The sequence below is a fragment of the Euprymna scolopes genome, chromosome 28 (assembly GCF_053919585.1).
Source record: "Euprymna scolopes isolate OS-2025 chromosome 28, ASM5391958v1, whole genome shotgun sequence".
NCBI classification, from domain to species: domain Eukaryota; kingdom Metazoa; phylum Mollusca; class Cephalopoda; order Sepiida; family Sepiolidae; genus Euprymna; species Euprymna scolopes.
In genome coordinates this window covers 49,929,591-49,952,070 of record NC_136509.1, presented here as the reverse complement: position 1 = coordinate 49,952,070, position 22,480 = coordinate 49,929,591, and the positions used below count along the sequence as shown (strand labels likewise).

At 32.4% G+C, this 22,480-nt stretch overlaps 1 protein-coding gene across 1 annotated transcript in view; it reads right to left on the bottom strand.

Moving 5' to 3' along the window:
- Window positions 1–258: 258 nt before the first annotated feature.
- LOC145249604 (26S proteasome non-ATPase regulatory subunit 6-like) overlaps window positions 259–22,480 on the bottom strand; it is a 40,570-nt gene continuing 18,348 nt past the window's right edge. Inside the window, exons 3-8 of the mRNA XM_080111314.1 lie at window positions 20,815–20,960; window positions 11,439–11,658; window positions 8,458–8,566; window positions 6,126–6,294; window positions 1,106–1,211; window positions 259–704 (exon numbers count right to left, since the gene is read on the bottom strand). Of these exons, the coding sequence (XP_079967440.1) occupies window positions 636–704; window positions 1,106–1,211; window positions 6,126–6,294; window positions 8,458–8,566; window positions 11,439–11,658; window positions 20,815–20,960 (819 nt within the window). The 3' untranslated portion in view covers window positions 259–635. The remainder of the gene's footprint in view (window positions 705–1,105; window positions 1,212–6,125; window positions 6,295–8,457; window positions 8,567–11,438; window positions 11,659–20,814; window positions 20,961–22,480) is intronic.

Below are 22,480 nucleotides of genomic sequence, written 5' to 3'. Positions count from 1 at the left end.
CTGAAATTTCAAGAATATTTATTAATTGCTGTTATGTTTTAAATTCCAAAATTAGAGGCATCTGAATTTTAATGAAAAGCCATTTTTGCATGAAACTAGCTGTAGAACACAATAACAGTATTTATGGTTAGCAGCTGTGTTTGAAAATGCATAATGATCAGTTAATTAGTTTTATTGTTTACTCCACACAAATATATATATATATATACCTAATTTTATAATATATAGAGATTGATTAATAACACATAACTGAGAAAATTGTCTCCATCAAAATTTTATTTAGATATTTTCAAGATCAAAAATTCTCTTCTTTTATTAAAAAAAGTAAATATTGGTGTGTATGCATGGGAAAAAAAGGAAGGGATGCATTTGGAAAAATGTAGAGTTTTTCAAATTAAACCTATTTAAACAAACACTAATTGACATTTTTAGTTATTTTGGATCTTATCCTGAAAACAGTTCAGATAACAAGCAAATAATGTATAAATAAAGAACTGGAGTAAAAAAAAAAAAAAAAAAAATGTCCGAGGTAGAGTGCAGCCATGTTAGCTTCACTTTTGATGATAAGTAACAAAAAAAAAATAAGCAAAGGAAGAGGAGTTGATGATTTAAAGAAAAAAAAAGAATCTGATAGTTCATATATTGATCACACGACTCAATTTTTGTACTCTGTTCAGAAGAATGTCACCATGTTTTATTGTAGCCTGAAAAATAAAAAAGTGTAAAAAACAGATGAGGAAAGAAATTGAATGACAAACATAACACTCATCATTTAAGAGACATATCTAAATAACTTAGAGAAATGTAAAAACATTCTAGTTTTAAAACTAGATTGAAAAGTATTAAATGAAAAAGACAAAGTTCAACATTTACAAATTTCATGCATCTTGATATTTTAAATAGATATTTAATAAGCAGTGAATCACAAGAGGTTTTAAAGAAACAAGTGATTTCTGAATCCGAATTCAATGAGTTTAAAGCAAATTGCATAAAATTTTAACATTTGTTTCCTATTCATTTCAGTAAAATAGAATAATGCATTACCATTAAACAATGAAAAAAAATTCTCTTAAAAACTTTAAAATGTAATATTGAAAATAATCACCTGATATTGCCAATTCTTGCTATCAGGTCGGTTTGTTTCTACAATACCACCAACTTTGTCGATTTTGCAATGTAGGCGCCCAGCAGCAATGAATCGAGATAATTCCCTAAAAGAAAGGAAACATTCATGCAGGAATAATTAAAAGAAAAATATAAAAAGTTTCTTTCTCAAAATGGAAAAGCATAAAAATTTATCTTATAAAAATCTAAATAGAATCTAATGTGAAAAGTCAACATTTCATTCTGCCTAGCTTTCTCCTTCTGTGCAACATTGGTCCATGTTATTAAAAACAATACATTTTTTATTATAGTTCTTTTCACAAAAAAAAAAAAAAAATAATTCTCAAAAATTAAAACTTTCAAATTATCATGAAAAAATTTGGAAAAGTTTTCATGTGTGGTTGTCATTTCAGCTTATAATAAAACGACTGTGTAATAGAACTATTCATAACATTTAGAAATTAAGAGTCAAAAACTTATTTCATTTGTGCGGAATGTGTAAAATCTTTAAAATGCAATCTGGATTACAAATATTAGGCCATGAAATTTGACTCATTGTAGAAGAATGTACATAAAATGTTTTCCTACATAAAACACAAATTCAAGTTAAAAAAAAATATATATATACTTTTGTGACAACACTGTAACCAAGATAGAAAATTGATACACTGTGATCTGTTTTGATGAAACAAACATCACTCAACTAGCCAAAGGCTTACTGTCTGCAGTTACAATATTTGTTCAAAAGAGAAATGTTTCAGAGAAAGTAAAGACTTCAAACATTAAAATCGGTTTTAGAAAATCAGTTTTGGTTTTCGTACTTGTCATATGAAAACTGGTTTTATAAAATGTCCATCATTAGATACAATGTACAATGATCAGAATGTTTTTTTGCAGGAGGTAAGGGATCTTAATTCAGAAGCAAATGCCATTTCAAAATGGAAACCAATTCTGCAATCAGCAGCTAATCTAATATGGTAATATAAGACTAATACATTTCATTCATTCATTGCTTGTAAATAACAAAAAAAAATGAATAATCAGATAAGGTTTTTGTGCTAAGAAATGTCCATTTAAGTCATTCAATTCTACAGAGAAAATTGATATTTCCCCTCAGCACAAACAAAAAGCAAAGAAGATTAATTTATCAGATTTATTCACCTTTTTGATGAATCAGGTCCTGAAAGTGGTTGAGAGCATAGGCAAATAAGTTAAGCATATGTAGAATAGAATTAACCATGCAATCAAAGAAAAAAAAAAAAGGACAATTACGTTTCACAGAAACAAGCATACATGAAATGCATTTTATGTCTGGGCAAGGTACGAAAAATTATTAGTAAAAAGAACTTTTATTTTGCTTTTCTAGATTTGAAGAAAGCTTTTTACAGAATGGCAAGAAATGTTTGTTTATGTAACTTAAGAATAATTGTTTTAGAGGCATTGTTCAGGGATTTTTATACAGAAGTGATGCTTTATGCAAACGGTTTAACCTTTGCCCATGAAACATACTTATTAAGTTAAAGACTTGGAGGAATGCTATTGACAATTATAGTCGGAGAGTGAATGTTTCCAAGATGGAAATGATGATCAGTGGTTGTAGTGTTGGAAAGCCTTCAGAAAGAGCAAAGTTACTGTTTAGTTTGTGGAAAGAGAGTTGGGTAAAACTCAATTTTTTGCAGTACTTGCAAGCATTGGGGTGCACAAGTGCAGTGAAATGACAGGATGACAGATAAGAACCAGTTTGTATACAAGAAGTATAAAACAATAGAGATGAATTAGAACTTAAATGTGAAACAAAATATTTGGATAGCGAAGCTATTGAGGTTGTTAAGAGATTTTGTTATATTGATATCATCAGAGCACAAGAAGTTGATCCTAGAGTTGACTGGATAGATCAGGTTAAAAAAAAACTTCTGCCATTACTAGCAAGCAGCGCATTATCGATATTGAAAACAGAAAAATCTGTCAGGCATGTGTACAGTGTTATGATGCATGGAATTGAAATCTGATGAATGAGAGTCGAGAACAAGTGTTGCATGTAGAGAAATGATACGAGAATAGCACAGTAGTTTAATGTGAGTCTTAAAAACAAGTTTAAATCTGGAAAGCTGAAAGAAAGAGAAAAGATACGAGACTAGCACAGTAGTTTAATGTGAGTCTTAAAAACAAGTTTAAATCTGGAAAGCTGAAAGAAAGAGAAATGATACGAGAATAGCACAGTAGTTTAATGTGAGTCTTAAAAACAAGTTTAAATCTGGAAAGCTGAAAGAAAGAGAAAAGTTGGACAATATAAGGAGATGAATACAGAACAGAAGAATTTAAGATTATGGTCACATTAAAACGAATGAGAGTTCTTGGGTTAGTAGATGTAGAACAGTTGAAGTAGTAGGTTCAGTTCACATAGAAAAGCCAAGGAAACAGGAGGAAGCGATGAAACAATTGCCAGTCCATGGCAAAAGAAAAAATCAGAATGATGTACTTGATGGCAGCTTCTTTTTTTTAGTTTGTGCAGAAGAAATGACACGAGAATTACTTTTCTAGAATGGATTGTATTTGTAAATGATAATCTCCCTTATAAAAAGAACTTTGGAACCTCATTCTGAACAATTGCCAAATAAAAGATTTAGATAATAATAGCTGGGCACAGGATGAAAAGGGGGAATAAGAAAATTTTGATGCTTTGCAAAGAAAGCTTAAATTAAATATCCTTAAAATCCATTAAATTTGTGATTAAAAAAAGAAAATAAAAACAAGTGTATCATATTCCTATCTTGATTTATGTTGATTTCTACCATATAAACCTACAAAAGATTATTTCAAAGAAACTGACTTGGAAATGTAAGATATTGTGGTTTTACTTTAGGTATTCAAATAAATAAAAAATGCTGATAGCACCATCATATAAATTTTGGAAAATTGTGAAATATCAGCTCTACAACAAGGCAATTTTATTTCATAAATTATCAGAGAAATATGCTAAAATTCTCCAATTTTGAATATGATCTGACAAATAAAATGGAAAATAGAGAATTTCTGGTAAAAGGATAACTTATATAGTATGTAAGTTTTGGAAAATATAACTTATGCTTTTGAAGGACGTAAATGTCATGATTCCTGGGTCTCAAATGGGATAACATTTAAAAATTACCTTTTTTCCCTCCCAGTATCTTAGCTTAACTCAATGTTTCAGGATTAAGTTATTGCAAAAAAAACAAAAAAAAAAAAAAAACAATGTTATGTTCTTTTTTGTTGTTCAGATCTTCTAGTCATCTTTATCATAGTTATACTTTTTATACAAAAATGAGATTCAATCAGGACCAACATCTATTAATTCAGAACTAATAGTTACATACAAAGGTGATGGACATACAGCTAGTTCTCAAACAATATTGGAGAGTGTTTTAATAATGAATGCCTCTGACCATCCCTTCAAATATAATGCTGTCCTTTTGATCGTTTCTAATGAATCTTCTTTTATTTGGAAGAATCCTTCATTGAACTTGGCAACATCATGCAGATCTGTATTCCTATTATGTACTTCAGGAGATGGCATTGGAGTGATTGACTTGGTATTTCCCATCACTAACGAACATGAAAACTTACAAAATTCAACTATTCAAGTTATATTGAATTCAAATGAAAATGATGTTGGGCATATCATTAATGACACAATGAAAGATTTAAAACTGGAAAAGAAATTATATGATATTGGTGGTAGTGATTGTATTTTATGCAATTCATGCATAAATGACTAGAAGAATGAAGCTAAGATTTCCAATCATTCAAAAAGCTGAAGAAACAAGGAAATTATTTGAGAACTTAATGGTGGAGGGTGATGGAGAAATTTCAACATCAACAAGACGTGCGAACTCAAAACATCAGATCAGCATTCAATAACTATTACACTCCTATGTAATCAGCTGGTTTTTGCAAGTTCCTATCAGTGCAAGTTTGAATATGAATGCTGAGTTGAAAAGAAAACCGTTAGGAGTTATACATCGGAAAAAGGAGTTCAGAATATACTGTAATCAGTTGGATTAGTTGTGGATCAAGTTTTTGATGATAATGCAAAAATAAGAACATTTAATGATGAAAATATGGTATGGAACTTTTCAAAGAACAAGGAAGTAGTGATTGGATGTGTTGCAGAAAAATACAAGGAAGTTATTGGACAACTGCTCAGTGTACTCTTTCTTATGGTTTCATTGTGTTCAGAGAGGGCAAATCACAAAAGAAAATAAAGAAAATAACCAAGCTGCCAAGAGAAATTTCTTTTCTCATCACTAAAAAGTTAAACTGGACTCTTCATGAACTTCATTTATTTTTTTTTTTTTTTTTTTTTTTTTACTTACTTAAATGGTGGTTGGATTTTTGGTTTACTCAGAAGAAACCCTGGAGAGCAACATGCTTGCACAAATCACCCAATATTGCAATTAAATGATGATATGTGTCATTTAGTTGAATGAAGTAATCCTGGTGTTCTGCTATGGTGCAAAATGTGAAAAATTTCAATGTGAATTATGTTGAGGTGGGTTGAGTCAGCTCTAAAAGATTTCACCACATCTCATGTCAAGGCAGTTCACTTACGTCGATTGGCAGCGAAAAAACAAAACTGATCACTGTTCAAGTACAAATTTTTAAATGGCTGCCTCTGCGTTTCTTCTAAACAGCAGGTGCTATTGCAGAGGGGGGACCAACTTACAGATGAATTCATCCTCAAAATATCAAAGAATATAGTCAAGTTAGCAAGGTCTCTTTTTTTAAAGTTTCTGTGATGCAGGTATCTTATATGAATAGTGTTGTTTGAGATTTGGTCGAAGAGACAGATGCGTTGAAGGCAGTACATATTGATAGCATGTAGTGTGTAAAGATCTCCACGCAGCGGTCAGATTACACAGCCGTAAAATATTGTATCAGCACTCTGTATATCTTTCACTTTATTAACAGTTATCTCTTGTTGTGATCACAATCTACTTTGCGGATGGAGAAGGTTTAGATGAAAAACAAATGAAAATACTTACTGATCTATAAATTCTACAGTGACCCCAAAGGCATCAGCCATGTAAGCGAGGGTAAGGCTTCGGTAGGACTCCAGCAACTGAGAATAGGCAACAATTCTCATCTCACGGATATAATAGCGATAATGCGGAGATAAAAGTCGATCATATTTCATTGTCTCTTCAACATAAGCTGGAAAGAAAAGAAATAAAGAAAAACAAACTTAACCTTTACAGCAGATCTAATAGTAATTGTTTCAATCTGAGATTTTCAAAATCAGAGCTAGTTATGTGTAGATACATATAGTTTGTTTAAAATTACATTTTTAATTCATTAAAAATATAATATACCAACAGTAAGAATTGTTATTAGGGTCAATGAGTAAGACGTTGGATTAGTGGCCGTATGGACAAAGGTCTACAACTGTTGCTAATTACTAACTACTTTAACTGCTGACTACTTCAAGAGATTTAAAATGATCTAGTTAAATCAAATCCTTTGATTTCTCTCAGCCTATCCCTCACTATCTAACATTCCTCTTCCCACTACTGTTAGTGTTTGAAACAATAGATTGTTGTACAAGGTGAAATGATAAAGTTATCATCCTAAAGGAAACAACACTACAGCTTTATTTTAAAACTTTTATTGTAAAAAAAAAAAATCAACTCAGGTAACTTGATTATGTAATAGAACTGAAATCTATTCAATGTAGCCGTCCTCAGCCTCAACACGGTCTTGAACTGGGAGTATGCCTTTTCCACAAGCGCTGGCAGGAGCTCAGCAAATATTCGGCGAATGACGACAATCAGGATGGCTTTAGTGTTGTGGGAAGTCATGTTAGTGATGTTCTTGATGCATGACAAAACTAAGTAGTCCAGCAGGTTCAGGTCAGGAGAGGGGGATGAGGGGTGGGGGTCAGTGAGAGAAGGGTACAAAGTTGTAACACTTCTTCTGAAGCCAAGCCTGGGCTTCTTTTGACTCGTGGGTTGGTGCCGAGTCCTGCTGCCACACCCAGGGTTTGCACCAGGGGATCACCACACTCTTCAGCACATCTGGGTACACTTTGGTACTGACTTTCAAGATGGTAGTATGATATGACCATCACTTGAAACCACACCAAAGACCATAACCATGGCCAGAAACTATTTTCATCACCCTGGGCATGTCCATATTATTTGTAGCAATCCAGCGATGCATTTTGAGGGTGCTAGCAATGGTCCTGTTGTCATAATTTGGCTTGGTAGTGAGCATGAATTGTACAGCGGTGCATCTCTGATCTCGCTTGTTGAACATTGTGTCACTTTCAGACATGATAGAAAGCTCCTATCGCTTTTTGGATTTGTACACAACTAGTCAACTGGTCTGCAACAAAAACAAAAAAAAACTAGTTTTCATTAAATGGAAATGGAATAAAATCTTTTCTAGGGAGATAATTTTATCGTTCCACCATGCATGTCAACTGTATACCATGAGTGACAGATTTTAATCAACACCATATTGTATGATTGTGTTTTGTTGGTGGGTACCCTTGATAGTATAACAGTTAACAGGCTCCTTCAAATCTTTGACAGACTATGGATACCTATGTAGGGGTGCCTGCGCGTGAAATTTTTTGTGGAAGGAGATGTGCAATCTCTAACCACACCTTCGTCAACATTGTTATATACCAGTGGTAAGTGAAGTGTATGTACAGGACAACTGAAAATAAATGCCAAGATAAGTGGAGAGCACATACAGTGCCTAGAATACCCAAATGGTCGGCCATCTGGTACTAACCAAGCTCAACGTTGCTTAACTTATGTGATCTGATGAGAACCAGTGTGTCAACGTGATTATGCCGTATACTTGATAGTATTAACGAAATATATTTGTTCAGATAAATTCGGCATTACATTGTAAAGATCAGACATCACAGAGAGTTGGTGTTTTTAAGCTGGGAAGAACGTAAAATGAGCTTAAAATAACTCTTTATCCAGCCACTTGTTTGTCCTGCAGCTTACTGGACAACCACGGCAATTAAATCATACATCATCTAAGATTTTGGTTTGAATTAATTGAATAATTTATACAAGAAGCATGTCAAATTATGATAAGAAAACTGCCTTCAGTCAAGCAAGATGACTACAACACATGCATGTTGCAAAAAGCAAAGTGTGATTGAAATATTAACTGTAAATGACTTTTTTGTAATTAAATGTTCAAGTTATGCATTCAGAATGGAAGTACGCCCAAGTTTCTGCATGCAAATTCATACAATAATAAGCAAAGATTTTTCAGAAAGAAATATTTTCAAATGATTGTTTTTAATAAAATGTGAAGAATAAATTATAAAGTATGAAAATGTTTTATTTTTACCAAGAACTTTGAAGAATGTAGCATAATGGCAGTCATAAAGGGAAAAAAGAAATTCTCGCATTTTCGGTAAACTGTGAAGAACCTCCAATATTTCGGAACCTTTGATGGCCTGAAAAACAAATGTTATAACATAAGAAAATTTTATCAATACCAAAGATAAAAAAAATAAAATTTATACCTTACACATTTCCTCAAGGCTACTTCCCTGAGGGTTACAACATGATCCTCTTAAAAACTAATATTGATAAACACTGGTCATAAGCTGTCCCTATAAATTAGTAACCCTTATCATTGAATAGCTTTTAGCCTTGATAAACAGTGCCAATAAGAAAATGTTTAAATTGGTGTTGCCTGGGAGTAAATAAGGACCTGAGTAATGCTCTTAACACTGGATCTTGGATAAATATTTTTAATTTTCAAGTAAAATATGCCTTCTTACAGATGTTTAACATCAAAGCAAATGCCATAAAAATTATTGAAATAAATAAATAAAATAAAAAAAAATAGCACCCTATACTGTAGACATGGCTAACAAAATAAAAGAGTTCAAGTTTGCATAACATCTTTCTTTTAACCCGTTTTCCTCAGTAATATTACTTTTTGAAGACATCACCTCTGGTAACTTGTGGTCCTAAAGATATGTTTTTTTTTTTCCAGGTTACAATGTGGAACACAATGTTTTTTTCGGTCCCTGGTTATGGTATTTGCCTCACCTTATAGTGTTATTTATGTTATGTGTATTATATAGTGTACTGTATTTTGTTACTATTAATTGGTGCAAAAATAATATTTTCTCACATGTTACTTTTATATATGACTAGACTGGGTGCCCGGCATTGCCCGGGTGTTTGGGAGGTGTGTGTTGAGCAAACAATTATAAAAAAAGTGGTAGTAGGCAGGCAGGTTAAACCTGTATCGCAAGCGAGGGAAAAGAATGTGAGAAAAAAAAAAAAATGTGATGTCTTTGCCATTGCATCCATTACCAAACTGGAAGTGGCAAAGGTTTAAATTAAAGCTAGTCAATCGAAAAGAGGGAATAACTTTCGAAAATATCAGCGAAAAAAGTGACCCCTCCTTGTAGAAAAGTGCCCAGTTGAGGGTGAAAGAATTAAGGTTTTTGACTAATTTTTTTATATTTGTCGTTCAAAGGGTCGAGCTTTAAAACGACACTGATCGTGAAAATCCGTCGCCTCTGTCAAAAGTTTTAGGCAGACATGCATACATACATACATTTAAACAGACAGGTGAGATTTATATTATAGAAGATTTGAATTAATTCATTGGGATATATATATATATATATATATATATATATATATATATATATATATATATATAGCCATGTTATATATCATTTTGAAGCATGTTTTTTGCTCTATCAAATCATGTTATTCGTTACTGTTTTCAATCTCTTCATTCAATTTTGCAGGCTTTTCAAATCCACACGATTTCCCTGTTTCAGTTCAAACTAGGCCAAAAAACTGCTGAGACAGCTTGTGATATCAATGATGTGTTTGGCCCAGGAACCACTAACAAACGTGTAGTACAACGGCCGTTCAAGAAATTTCGTAATGGTGACGAGAGCCTCGAAGATGAAGATGGTCACGGCCGCCCAACGGCAGTTGACACGAACATTTGAAAGCCTTAATTGAAGCTAATCTTTGCAAAAACACACAAGAAGTTGCTGTTGAACTCAAGGTTGACCACTCAACAGTTATTTGCCATTTAAAGCAAATAGGGAAGTCCAAAAAGTTGGATAAATGGATGCCGCATGAATTGAACAATAAAAAAAATTGTTGTTTTGAGGAGTCTTCTATGCTTCTTCTGCGCAACAAAAACGACCCATTTCTTGAGCGGATTGTGATGTGATGGGGATCCTCTATAACAACCGGCAACGTTCAGCCCAGTGGTTGGATGCCGGAGAAGCGCCATAACACTTCCCAAAGCCGAATTTGCACCAAAAAAGGTTATGGTGACTGTTTGGTGCTCTGCAGCCGATCTCATCCATCACAGTTTCTTGAATCCGGGCGAAACGATTACGGTGGAGAAGTACTGCAGACAAATTGATGAAATGTGCCTCATCCGCTATATTCACTGGACCTCTCGCCCACCGATTATCACTTTCAAGCATCTCAACAACTTCTTGCACAAAAAATGCTTCAAAAGCTGAGATGATGCTGAATCGGCTTCAATTACTTCATCACTTCCAGAACTCCGGATTTTTATGCCAAATAAAATTGTTTCTCGTTGGCAAAAATGTGTCGATTCTAATGGTTCTTATTTTGATTAATTAAGTTTATTATGAAAGGAGTTATGATCTTTTAGAAGTTGAACGTCAAAAAATGACATTTTTGCATCAACCTAATAAGTTTTAATGCTGGGGTTCTACTGTAACAAAAAGAAAGCAATAAAGAAAATTTGGTCCTTGGCAAAAGCAATAAATATTACTCCTGCACAATTTTTTAACTATAACCATAACTTTACTTTATGTAACCATAACTATAACTACTTTATGTAACAGATTTTCATCATTGAATTCCCTATAAACATTTTACCTGAGAAAAGTTGATAAATCTTTGTGTAAAGCTTGCATTGCATCCTTGACAGAGAGAACAGATTTGCAATTGGGAGAAGTAATGTCAACCCAAGCTATATAAGTGAAACTGAGTTCGATGAAACTTGAAATATTAACTTTCTAAGCAATAACAAGCCCACTTAACAGAAAATTAGAATCTTATTGTAGTTTGCAAATGGACATTTTATAAATATGAATTTTAATATAAATACTAGCTAATTATGATAATGTGTGACCCAATAAGCAAAAAGCTGTCGAGTATTTAATGAAAATAGTAAAAAAAATAAAAATAATGTTTATTAATCAGACATTAACTTCTTGAAAGTATGCTTTTTTTTACTTAACTGACTACAGTTATGTTATTAAATGTCACCATGTTTAATAGAAAAAGAAAAAAACAACTCACTTTTTCTCTTAGCTCTGGTCGGCCTAGTGCAATGACACAACAGAACACTGTGTAGGTTACAAAGGTGGGATAATCCATGAGTTCATAGGAAGTAAAGGTGGCAACAGTATCCAAGAAGAGAGAAGCAGCTTTCTTAAAATCACGTATTGACATACAATATACTCCTCGATAGACTTTCAAACGATTCTGTCGGTCCCAATCTCCACCTTCATCTATTAACCTACAAAAAAGAAAATCATTTTACAAGAAATTAAACTAACATTAAATTGCAACATTTTACTCTTCCACCTTAGTTATCCTAGCCTTTTTACATTTACACTAAATAGTTTCTTATTAATAAAAAAATTAGAAAATGTTTTTTTTTAAAATATATATGGCAATTAAGCTACACAGAATTTTTCACATTTCATCTTCATGATGATTTATCAGGCTATTGCATGGAATCGATATCTGTTCAAGGTTTTATATATCCCCGGGTTGCTGGGTTTGCTAGTCAGCCGATATTCTGATCGGCTGACTAGCTAATCCAGTTATTCATACACCCATTTATTGTAGTCAATAAGCGCACATTTATCAGGCAAGGATTCACTTCTAATTCACCTGCTTCTTATTTCTTTTTATTAAAAGATGGATTTCTCTTTCCTTTATGCTGGGATATGACCTAGTTTTTAATCTGAATGTTTTTCACTTAAATTTTATTTTATAACTATTTGTTTATTATTTATTAATCTTACTATTTTTATTTATGTTTTTTTTTGTGTTGTTATCCTAAAGTAAAGTTTATTTTGTGTATGTATACGTTTCATACTTCACTCCCGCAGTTTAATAAATTTTGAGGGTTCTCTTAAATTTAGGATAGCTAATTTCTACTCTAAACATAGTTTACACAAGTAATCTACATTTCTACATAAGCTGGTTTGCAGTACTATTTTCCACTCTATTGGTCCACTTTCCTTCAGATCCCAGTCGTGGTTCACTAATGCTGTTTTTATTCAGCGTTTTTCATTTTTGAATGTACTTCTGTGGTCATAATATCTGCTTTTAAAATTTAGGTAGGTCATTCCTACATCATACTTTTTATTATTAGAGTTTTCTTTAACAAATATTGTGGCCTAGTAAACAATGCTTTTGGTTAGGCATTTATTGCATAGTTGACAGAGCGAGTTTTACAGTTACAATTTTTTGCTCATTTCTAGTGTTTTATTTCTATTAGGATTTGCATCATTATTTCTATTTGTTTTTTTTTTGTGTTATTTTTGTAGTTATGTTGGTTACTTTATTATTCATTTTGTTTATTTTCTTTTCTATTGTTACCATTTAATATTTTATTATGTGCTTTAATTATCATCTAAGTTTTCACAGCAACTATAAGACAGTTTTAAGTTGTTTTTATTAAAGACTGGCAGGGGGGGGGTACCCGGCGTTGCCCAGGTGTTTTTGGGTGTGTGTCGTTGGGTGGGGGTGAGGGGTGTTGATGAAAACCTAAGAATAAGCGAAGTAAAAAAACTAACGTAAAGCAAACGAACAATAAAGAAAACGTGAAACAGAAAAACGAACGTTTAAACGTTTAAAAAAAAAAAAAATAAATAAAATAACATGAAAAATGGCTTAAATAACCCTGCTTCGGGAAGTACCCTGCGTTGCCCGGGTGTTTTTGAGTGTGTGTGGCCGGGCGGAGGTGGGGGGGTGTTAATAAAAACCTAAGAATAAGCGAAATAAAAAAACAGAAAAATCTGAAAAAACACGTGAAAATGGCTTAAATAACCCTGCTTCAATATTAAAGTTTTAAAAATCAAAAAAAAAAAAAAAAGAAAAAAAAGACATCTCACACCACGATTTGAACCCAAAACCTTTAGGTAATGAGGCCGCGCTCTAACCAACTGAGCTAAGACAACGTCCATGAAATTCTCTCTCTTTTTTTGTTAAAGAAAAACAGGTTACGACATCGTATGACGCATGCGTAGAAGTGGAATCGTCATGAGAGGACGGTTTTGGCTGACCCCCCCCCCCCCTGTAGAAAACTGATCATTTTAGGGTGAAGCAATTAACGTTTTTGGCCAATTTTTCGATATTTGTCAGGCGAAGGTTGGAAGTTTAAAATGATACCGATCTGGCGAAAATCCATGACCCGTAGGGGGGGGGGGTAGGATCAAAGCTGAACCCGAGGCGAAGTTTGAAAATAAAATCGGCCAGCCAGAAGTGAAAGATGTTTGAAAGTCGTCGAGCATTACGACGATGACGATGTAAGCATTGTTATAAACGAAGTAAGAAAAGAAAACGTTTTAATTAAGCGGGGGGGGGGGGGGGGGGGTAAAACACAAAAAAAAAATAACATAAGGCAAACGAACGAACGTTACGTGAAAAATGGCTTAAATAATACAGGGTTCAATATTTAAATTTAAAAAATCGAAAAAAAAAAAAAAAACATCTCACACCACGATTCGAACCCAAAACGTTTAGATAATGAACCAAGCCCTTAACTACCTGCGCTAAAGCGGCGTATATAAAGTCTGTTTGGTTTATCAACTATTTAAAGTAAATCAGGTCATGACGTCATCTGACGCATGCGTTGTTGACCCTTCCCCCCTGTCGAATCTGTCTAGACATCTCTCTCACTTCGTCTGCCTTACTCTAAAGACTGGAAAATGGCGTCTGGCTGATTTTATTTTTAAAAAAAACTTCGATCGTTAATATTTTTTGTAAGCGTATTTTTTTAATTTTTTTTTTTACTTTATTTTTCATTTAACTATCGTATCTACCTATTTTGAATGTGGTAATAACTTTGGTAACGTTGCCATAGCGTAGAAGTTCATAGTTTAGCTTTAATTAATTTTTTTTTTTACAGATAACAACATTTTTAAATTGTAAATTCCGACAGCCATTAGAGGTTGCTGACGTTAAGATCACGTGACATGACTCAGCGGGTTTTAAATACAAGTTGACCCAAAATAAACGGCCGCGTTTATACTTTATGTATAAGAGTTGGCGGCCGTATTTTTGGGGGCAGTTGTAAATCGATTAAAAAATATGTAATGTTTAACATTAAAATGTCACTTTTTTGCCCCCCCCCCCTGCAGAAAATCGATCAGTTGACGCATTCTGATGGTCACTTTGGGCAGATTTTTCGATATTTGTCATCTGGAGGGTGGGGCTTTCATATGAGACCAAGTTTGTGAATTTTTGTTGTGTCTGTCGAAAGTTTTTAGCAGACACACAAACATACATAAATACAAACACACACACACACACATTTTCGCTTTTATATATATAGATGTTGCTGGACTTCTTAAGCACTTTTTTTGTCACTAGAATTTTTTCAGTTTAATATCAATAAAATTAGGAATCTGTTATGATTGATGGGGAATGGTTTACTTTGGTTTACATATATTGGATTAGCATTATCTTTTAAGTATGGCTCAAAAGTATTTTAGAGTTACATCTAAGAAATTAGTTATTTTTACTACTTTTAGGCCTAATTTTTTCATTTCCATATGCATTATTTTTCTAAATATTTCCCCTTTGATTTTGTTAGAATCTCTTATAACTAATCCACCATCTCTATAAGCTGATATCAGCATTACCAAGCATATTTGCAAGTGTACATAAAATGAATAATCCTATAAGGTTTGATGCTTCTACAGAATCTAAGGAACCTAGGACCAGATCAAATGAGTTTGTTATTTTTGTTTTAACCCATTGGTTATTAATACTGATCTACATTTTTTTTTTTATTATGTGAATTTCATCTTTGGATATATCAGTATATATCTCGGCAAACTCTTGGACTGTGTTGAAAAGTTCTTGGATATGAATGACTAGAAGTTCATGATATCAAATTGTAAGAAAGTGAATTTGTTTTTGTTACTTTTAAACTTATCCATTGCTTTGGCAGTATTCACCCATTGGTTTAATTCCATGTCTTTTTCTATTTTCTTGCTTATTCTAGAAAGGATTGTTTTACTAATTCTACCTATTTCTGGTTTGGTCAGATTAATTAAGCGAGTGCAAGGGTTATTGTTAAAACTAGGTTTATGGTCTTTAAATAAGATGTAGACCTCTCTAGGTTTTAGCTTACTAACTGTGTTGCTAATTTTTAGTTTACTTTCAGCATTCATTATGTCTATGAAGTTGTGTTCTTTTGTATGTCGTTTTTTTATGTTGCTTTCTGTGATTAGTTTGTTATACTCATTTATCCATTTTATAAAAAATTCTAGTTTTTTCCAGTTTCAAAGATTTTGTCAGAGTTTTTTATGTTTAACAATGTTGTGTAATTGTTTTTAAAAGCTGTTGGGTTGTTTGTTAAACTCTACATTTTTAATTACATTTAAGAGATTATTTTCGAAATTAAGTTCTATTAGCTTTGTATTTTTTAGGCTTTTGAATCTGTAGTATTCTTTTGTATGTACTTGTTCATGTTTATTAAGGAAGTGTGGTCGCCATCGCATTTGGCATATTAGTTCATATGTATACATGCTTACTAGGTGTTGGCATGTTTTTAAGCAATGTTTGGAAGTTAACTTTTATTTATTTTATCATGTGATGAAATAAATTCTAATGAGTGCTCAACTGCTTGAGGAGCTAATTATTGTTATTTTATATATCTACATAAAATTTTGTGTGTCTGTTTTTAGTATTTAGGTGAATTACAGCTCGTGAACCTTTGCTTTATAAACATGTGCCATGGACTATGATAAATAGGCATGTGAATAGCAAAGAATCTGATTGGCTGACTAGCAAACAGTACCACAGGTAAATATAAAAACATGAAGTAACATCGATTCCATGCAATAGCCTGACAAATCCTTATGAGAATGAAACGTGGAATATTCTTCTATTTAACTTAATTGCCATATATATTTTGAAAAGTTATTAACTCTACTTACATATCGGGCACTGTCGAAGTAAATACTAAAAACATATATATATATACACATATATACACATATATATATATATATATATATATATATATATATAGTCATCCACATACAGTACTGTTTCGCCGTTTCACAGCTCATCAGTGCGGCTAGATAACTACCTCAAGCCAGGATCGAAACCCGACCGCCCAAATGACAGTCGGTGCTTCTAACCATTACGCTTATTTGGCTGATGCTATGAGGGCAGTGAATTAACATTTGATATTATCCAAATGACTGACAAAATGAGACTATGCTATCCCCATAGATTAAATAAAGAGTTCTGTTTGAAATTCTGCACAGATTCCTCAGGTACAACTAAATATACCTGAAGAAGGTCGAAAGTAACATTGACTGAAACATTGTAAAAAATAATGCTCAAGATCAGAATAGTAGTCTGAAAAATCCAAATACGAAAAAACATGGTTTAGAAGAATAATATGGGAGTAGAAAATTTATGGGAAAGGCGGGGGGGGGGTATGGTTGCTACCCTCATTTTGGAAGAAGCAGACATCACATAATGGAATAAATGTAATAATATTTTTAAGTATAAACATAAGAATATTTTTGTGAAACATGTTTTAGTGTTGTAGGTGGAGAGTGGAAATAATTTGCATTGAAAGTGTTCAGCTATTTTTTTACTGTGACTAAAGTTTCAGCGAGATAATAGTTTACAGACAATTAAAAAAAAAATGTTATTACAATAATCTTTAAAAGTCACATTCAATTATTACGGTACCATATTTATTGTTATAAAGGATAGGAAACATGGTATTCTACATAACAGGTTACTTTATAGCACAGTTAAGAAGCACAGTCGAAGATATGGCAAATGTTTGATTTTTTTATAAGGAAATTGAAACAAGTATATTTGAAAATACATAGACTAACATTCTGACCCATACTTAATGATGTGCTGAAAGATATTTTTGTGTTGTGGAAACTGATAAGTATTTAAAAAAACAACAAGGAGCTAATCGAGATGCCCGGTAAAAGATATAATCTACATAAATATATTCATTTATTTATCTTTCAACACATCTTATTTTTAAATATAGCAAGTTAAATTTCCTTAAAAAAAAATCTCTGCAAATCAAACATTTGTCAACAGACCTCCAGTCCCGCTTCTTAGCTGCATAATTAAGTGGCATGTAGTATAGAACATCATGGTAGAAAAGGAATATCTTTTTAAATTAAAAAATTCTTAATTCATATAGATTAGATAAATATTTATGGACCAAGTAAAGAATAGATACCCTGTAACAGACGATGCCGCCTGGCGGTGCCCAGCGCACATTTCAACTAACACCGGTGATTCGACCTTGACATTGGCACAAGAACATGGCGTCAGTTGTTTATAAACACGTCAAATAGCAAACATGCTCGAATATTCGCCAGTAATTTTTTTTTAAATATATTTACAAAACTTTTGAAGATTTAAAAGAAAAAGTATATATTTACAAAACATTTTTTAAAGTAAGTAACAAAACGAACGTATTTAAATAAAAGATATTTAAATAAATGGATGACTCTTTCTGTTTCGGATTTTTTGCGACCAAGATTAATTTTTATGTATCGAGGTTTTTTTTTGGGGGGGGGGAGGATTCTGCATGTGTTTTTAAGACAATTCAATATTTATTTAATTATTCTTTAAAACATTAACTTCAGCGACAATATATTTTGAAAATAATATTTTTAAATATTAAATTTTGACGAATATTCGCGAGCAAGATTTTTTTACAAATAAAAGATATTTAAATAAATGGGTGTCTTTCTGATTGCGTTTTTTTTTAATAAAAATAAAAATTATAAAAAGATTTCTATCTTGTGATACTACATTTCATCTTTATGAAAATAAAAGTTATAAAAAGATATGTGAATAAAATAATATTTTTTTTTAAATCTCGATTGTTTATACTTGTGATTTTATTATGCATAAAAATTGCCTCGGCCTAGAAGGATTTCTCCTTCACTGACCACCGACATACATCGCACTTTAAATAAATATTGAATTGTATTAAAAACGTACAAAAAAAATGGCCAAAACCGTATAGAATGAACCTATTTTTTTATAAGTTTTATTCAAACAGTCTTTATTTGAACTTAATGGACTGTTTATTTTTTGTTTGCTTTTTTTATACTGTTTTATTCTTTTTATCAAACAAAAATAGAACTTTTATAATGAAATATATATTATGAACTGCTTTTCAAACATCGAAATTTTAAAAGTTATTAAAAAGTTCTGTAAATATATTAAAAACGCACTCAGAAAGACATCCATTTATTAAAATATCTTTTATTTTAAAAAAAAAAAAAATCTTGCTCACGAATATTTATCAAAATTTAATACTTAAAAATATTATTTTCAAAATATATTAATTGTCACTGAAGTTAATGTTTTAAAGAATAAATATTGAATTGTCTTAAAAACGCAGACAGAAAAAAACCCAAAAAAACACATAAAAAATCAATCTTAGTCGCAAAAATCCGAAACAGAAAGTGACACCCATTTATATCTTATATTTAAATACGTTCATTTTGTTACTTTAAAAAATGTTTTGTAAATATATACTTTTTCTTTTAAATCTTCTAAAGTTTTGTAAATATATTTTTTTAAAAATTGCTGGCGAATATTCGAGCGTGTCAAGGTCAAATCACCGGTGTTAGTTGAAATGTGCGCCGGGCACCGCCAGGCGGCGTCTGCTACAGGGTATCTATTCTTTACTTGGTCCATATTTATAACATGAAAATGAATATAACAAATTTAATTTATTGATTTTTATATCAAAAGTTTGGTTGATTGGTTGTTGGATTTTATGGAGTACTAACTGCCATTGATTTATTTTATACAACATCAGATATGTTTTGCATAGGATTGGTTTGTCAATTTGTTTTCATGACATTTTGTAAGAAAAAATTTGTAAACGATACTTTTTATTTAACTCATAGATGCAGATCTGAAAGGTACTACCATGAGTCAGAGTGGACCTGGAAGCAGTGTTAAACAAGGGATAACTATGCTACCCAAAGCTGCTGTATTTGGTGTAACACAACTGGACGCAGTTTTGTCAGGATAGTTGGGAAGAGAGAGTAGTTGATTGAGTTGGGAAATATGGTTGGCAGAAAAGAAAAAGGTGAAGAGGGTAGGAAAATATGAATTTGAGGTAGAGGCTAACACCTTGCCCATGGATGCCCGAGACAGTTTAGAGCAAATTCTAACTCATAGATGGTACATGACAGGCTCTACAACTCAAGACAAGGTGGGCCTAGGAGTAATCGTAATGAAAGGGGTAACTCCATACTCCCTAAAGTTCTCAAATTGAGGCTTCATCATCAAATGCAGATTAAGGTCATACCCAGGATCCCACAAGTTTAAGTACTTGCAACCAAATACTGCAAAGAAAATTGTACATAACATTTTTTCCGTATTACAACTCCTGAAAAAATGTTTCCACACTCCCTTTCCATCAAAAAAGTGTTTCAATATACTTGGAAGCTAATTGGGACAGCATCAGATCTTTCAGATAAGAAATTCCTCTTCATGTCATTTTTAAAAGAAACGCGGCAAATCAGATATCACTATTTCAATGAAATAATTCCATTTTTAAAACTACCTGCAATCAGTGTAAAAAGAGTTATAGACAATGAAAAAAGTCCTATGCATAATCTGTTAAATCTAGAGTGTTTGAACAGAGGGTGAGTTCCCAAATTTTGGCAAACAACAGGATTCTGAATAGATTTAGGACTTAAATTCCAACCATTATCAACAGACCAGCATCCAATAAAGCCAAACTTTTTGCAAAGAACATTGCATCATGTCTACTTCCAGATTTTTCCTTTGTGATTGTAAACATTGGGATGTTGCAAAACTTATTAAGAACATTCATGCCAGCAAGGCAAGTGGTCCTGACAAAATTTCAATCATTTAAGCTACCAGATCTGGGGAGGTGGTGCTCAAAGTACTCTTTCTTGCCTTGACAAAATGCAAAATTGATTTTGAAATCTAATTAGGGATGTTTTATTTTGTTCCCTACAGATCTTTTCCCACTGAAAAGACATTGCTAGTCTTTCTCTACTCTATTGTTATTTCCATGAGAGCTGCTCAACCAAGCTTCAATATCTAGTTCGATCTGTAAAATAGTCACACCAAAAGCTTTTCTAGCTATAATCACTGTAAATAATTTTCTTATTGTGTACCTAGACCTATATGAAAAGTTTCTTCCCAGAGACTACTGTATGAAACTGTCCAGATATTTCCAGGGATTATATGAAACTTCTATATGAAAAGTTTCTTTCTAGAGACTACCCATCCATGGAACATAATATCACAAGGCTGCCTTTTTAGCCGACTACAACATGGTCGCTTCCAAATTCTTGTTGAATAAACTCAGAATATTCTATAATTATTCAAGTTCAACTGCAATGAAGTTGAAAAAGTTGGTGAAAAGAATTTAACTTACGTTTGTGCTTTCTCCAAATATCTCGTAATAAGTTCATGATCCATATAAAAAAGACCAATTCGAATGAGATGGAACACTAAATCCAAACGGTAACCAAGGGTAACAGTTTTATCGCTAGTCTTCTGGAACTGAGTCAAAGCTCCTTCCTGAAAAGAAAGAAAAAAAAGTATTTAGTATGAATAAATGATTTGGTTTCATTTAAAAGAAAAAGAAATGCAGATAATTTGACAGAAATGCTACTTAAATGGACTAATTACTTAAAATATCTATTCATAAAGTTGCATGTTTACATCACATGTGACCATATAGATTTTTGGTTATGTGGTAATGTGAATTACATTGATTTGTTTTTTAAATCATGAAAAGCATTCAATGAAATAAAAAATTCCATAAAATTAAATAAAATATCCTATTTAACAAGGAATTTAACAAATGAAATCCAAAAGAATGCATTTTAGAAACTGCACCCAATAATTAACAGAACATGAACAGAGATTAAAACAATGTTACCATAACATATCATGGTTTAGTGGGGGATGCCCTTTTCTTTTCCCTGCAACCTCTCTCCCACAGAAGAGACGTTGCGAGCCTGTCATTGGTTTATCGTTATTTCCATGGAAAGTGCTCGTCTGAGCTCCAATCTCTGGTCCCCCCTTGCCAATCTTTCACAATAAACACCCGTCTAGCTGAAACCACCACTGTCATTAATTTTCCCCACTCTTTATCTGTGCCTAAATCAAAGCGTAGATTCCATGAGCAAAGCTTTCTTAGAAGTGCACAACTGTGGAACTCTCTTCCGTTTGCCTGTTTCCCAATGGACAACTTAGATATCTTCAAGTCCAACATAAACAAATTCCTCATGAACCACCTCCTTCAGACACTATCAAATCTCCAATACTAATGATTACTACGATACTATCCCATTGATTACTGTACATGCAATAACCCTCATCCCCGAGTGATCTCCACGTAAAAAAAAAAAAAATTAAAAAAAAATAAAAAAAATTTAGTTATAGTTTCATCGCAATTTGGTTCATTATTATAATTAAATTTAACTTTCAAAATCCTATAGAAAACAAAAAAAGAATTTGGTTAAATAAAGAGAAAAAAGTGAAGCAAAGATGCAAGTAAAGATTCCTGGGCAAAGTCTGATAAAAACACCTTAAGCATTTTTTTTCAGCGACATGCAAAAAGATTATTGCGGCATCGGCCTTCCATAGAAAAAAATTATTAACGCCTGATTTCTAAATATATATTTTAAAATCATTTAGTATTCAAAAATGGGATCTTTTAAGTAAGATTGTATGTTTATTAATGTATATATATAAAAGTGAAAATGTTTGTGTGTGTGTTTTCGTGTATGTCCGCAAAAGGTTTTTTTTTCCTCAGCCTTCTGGATAGGCTCGCTTATACTTAAAACTTCTTATATCGTGTCTAAATCATAATAACGACTTAACGGAGGTCGCGTGTGTATTTAATGAGTCCGAATTTTATCAGCTCACCGCATCTTCGAAAAGCGAAAGCGAATAATCTGGCTTGCAGTGCAAAACTAGGTCAGATACCACGCCACTTCCCTGCACCTGTTTATTTTGCTTCATAAACCTTCATATAACCGTGGCCTTCGTTATAAAGATGGCCGGCCAGCTGAAAAAATGACGTCATCGCC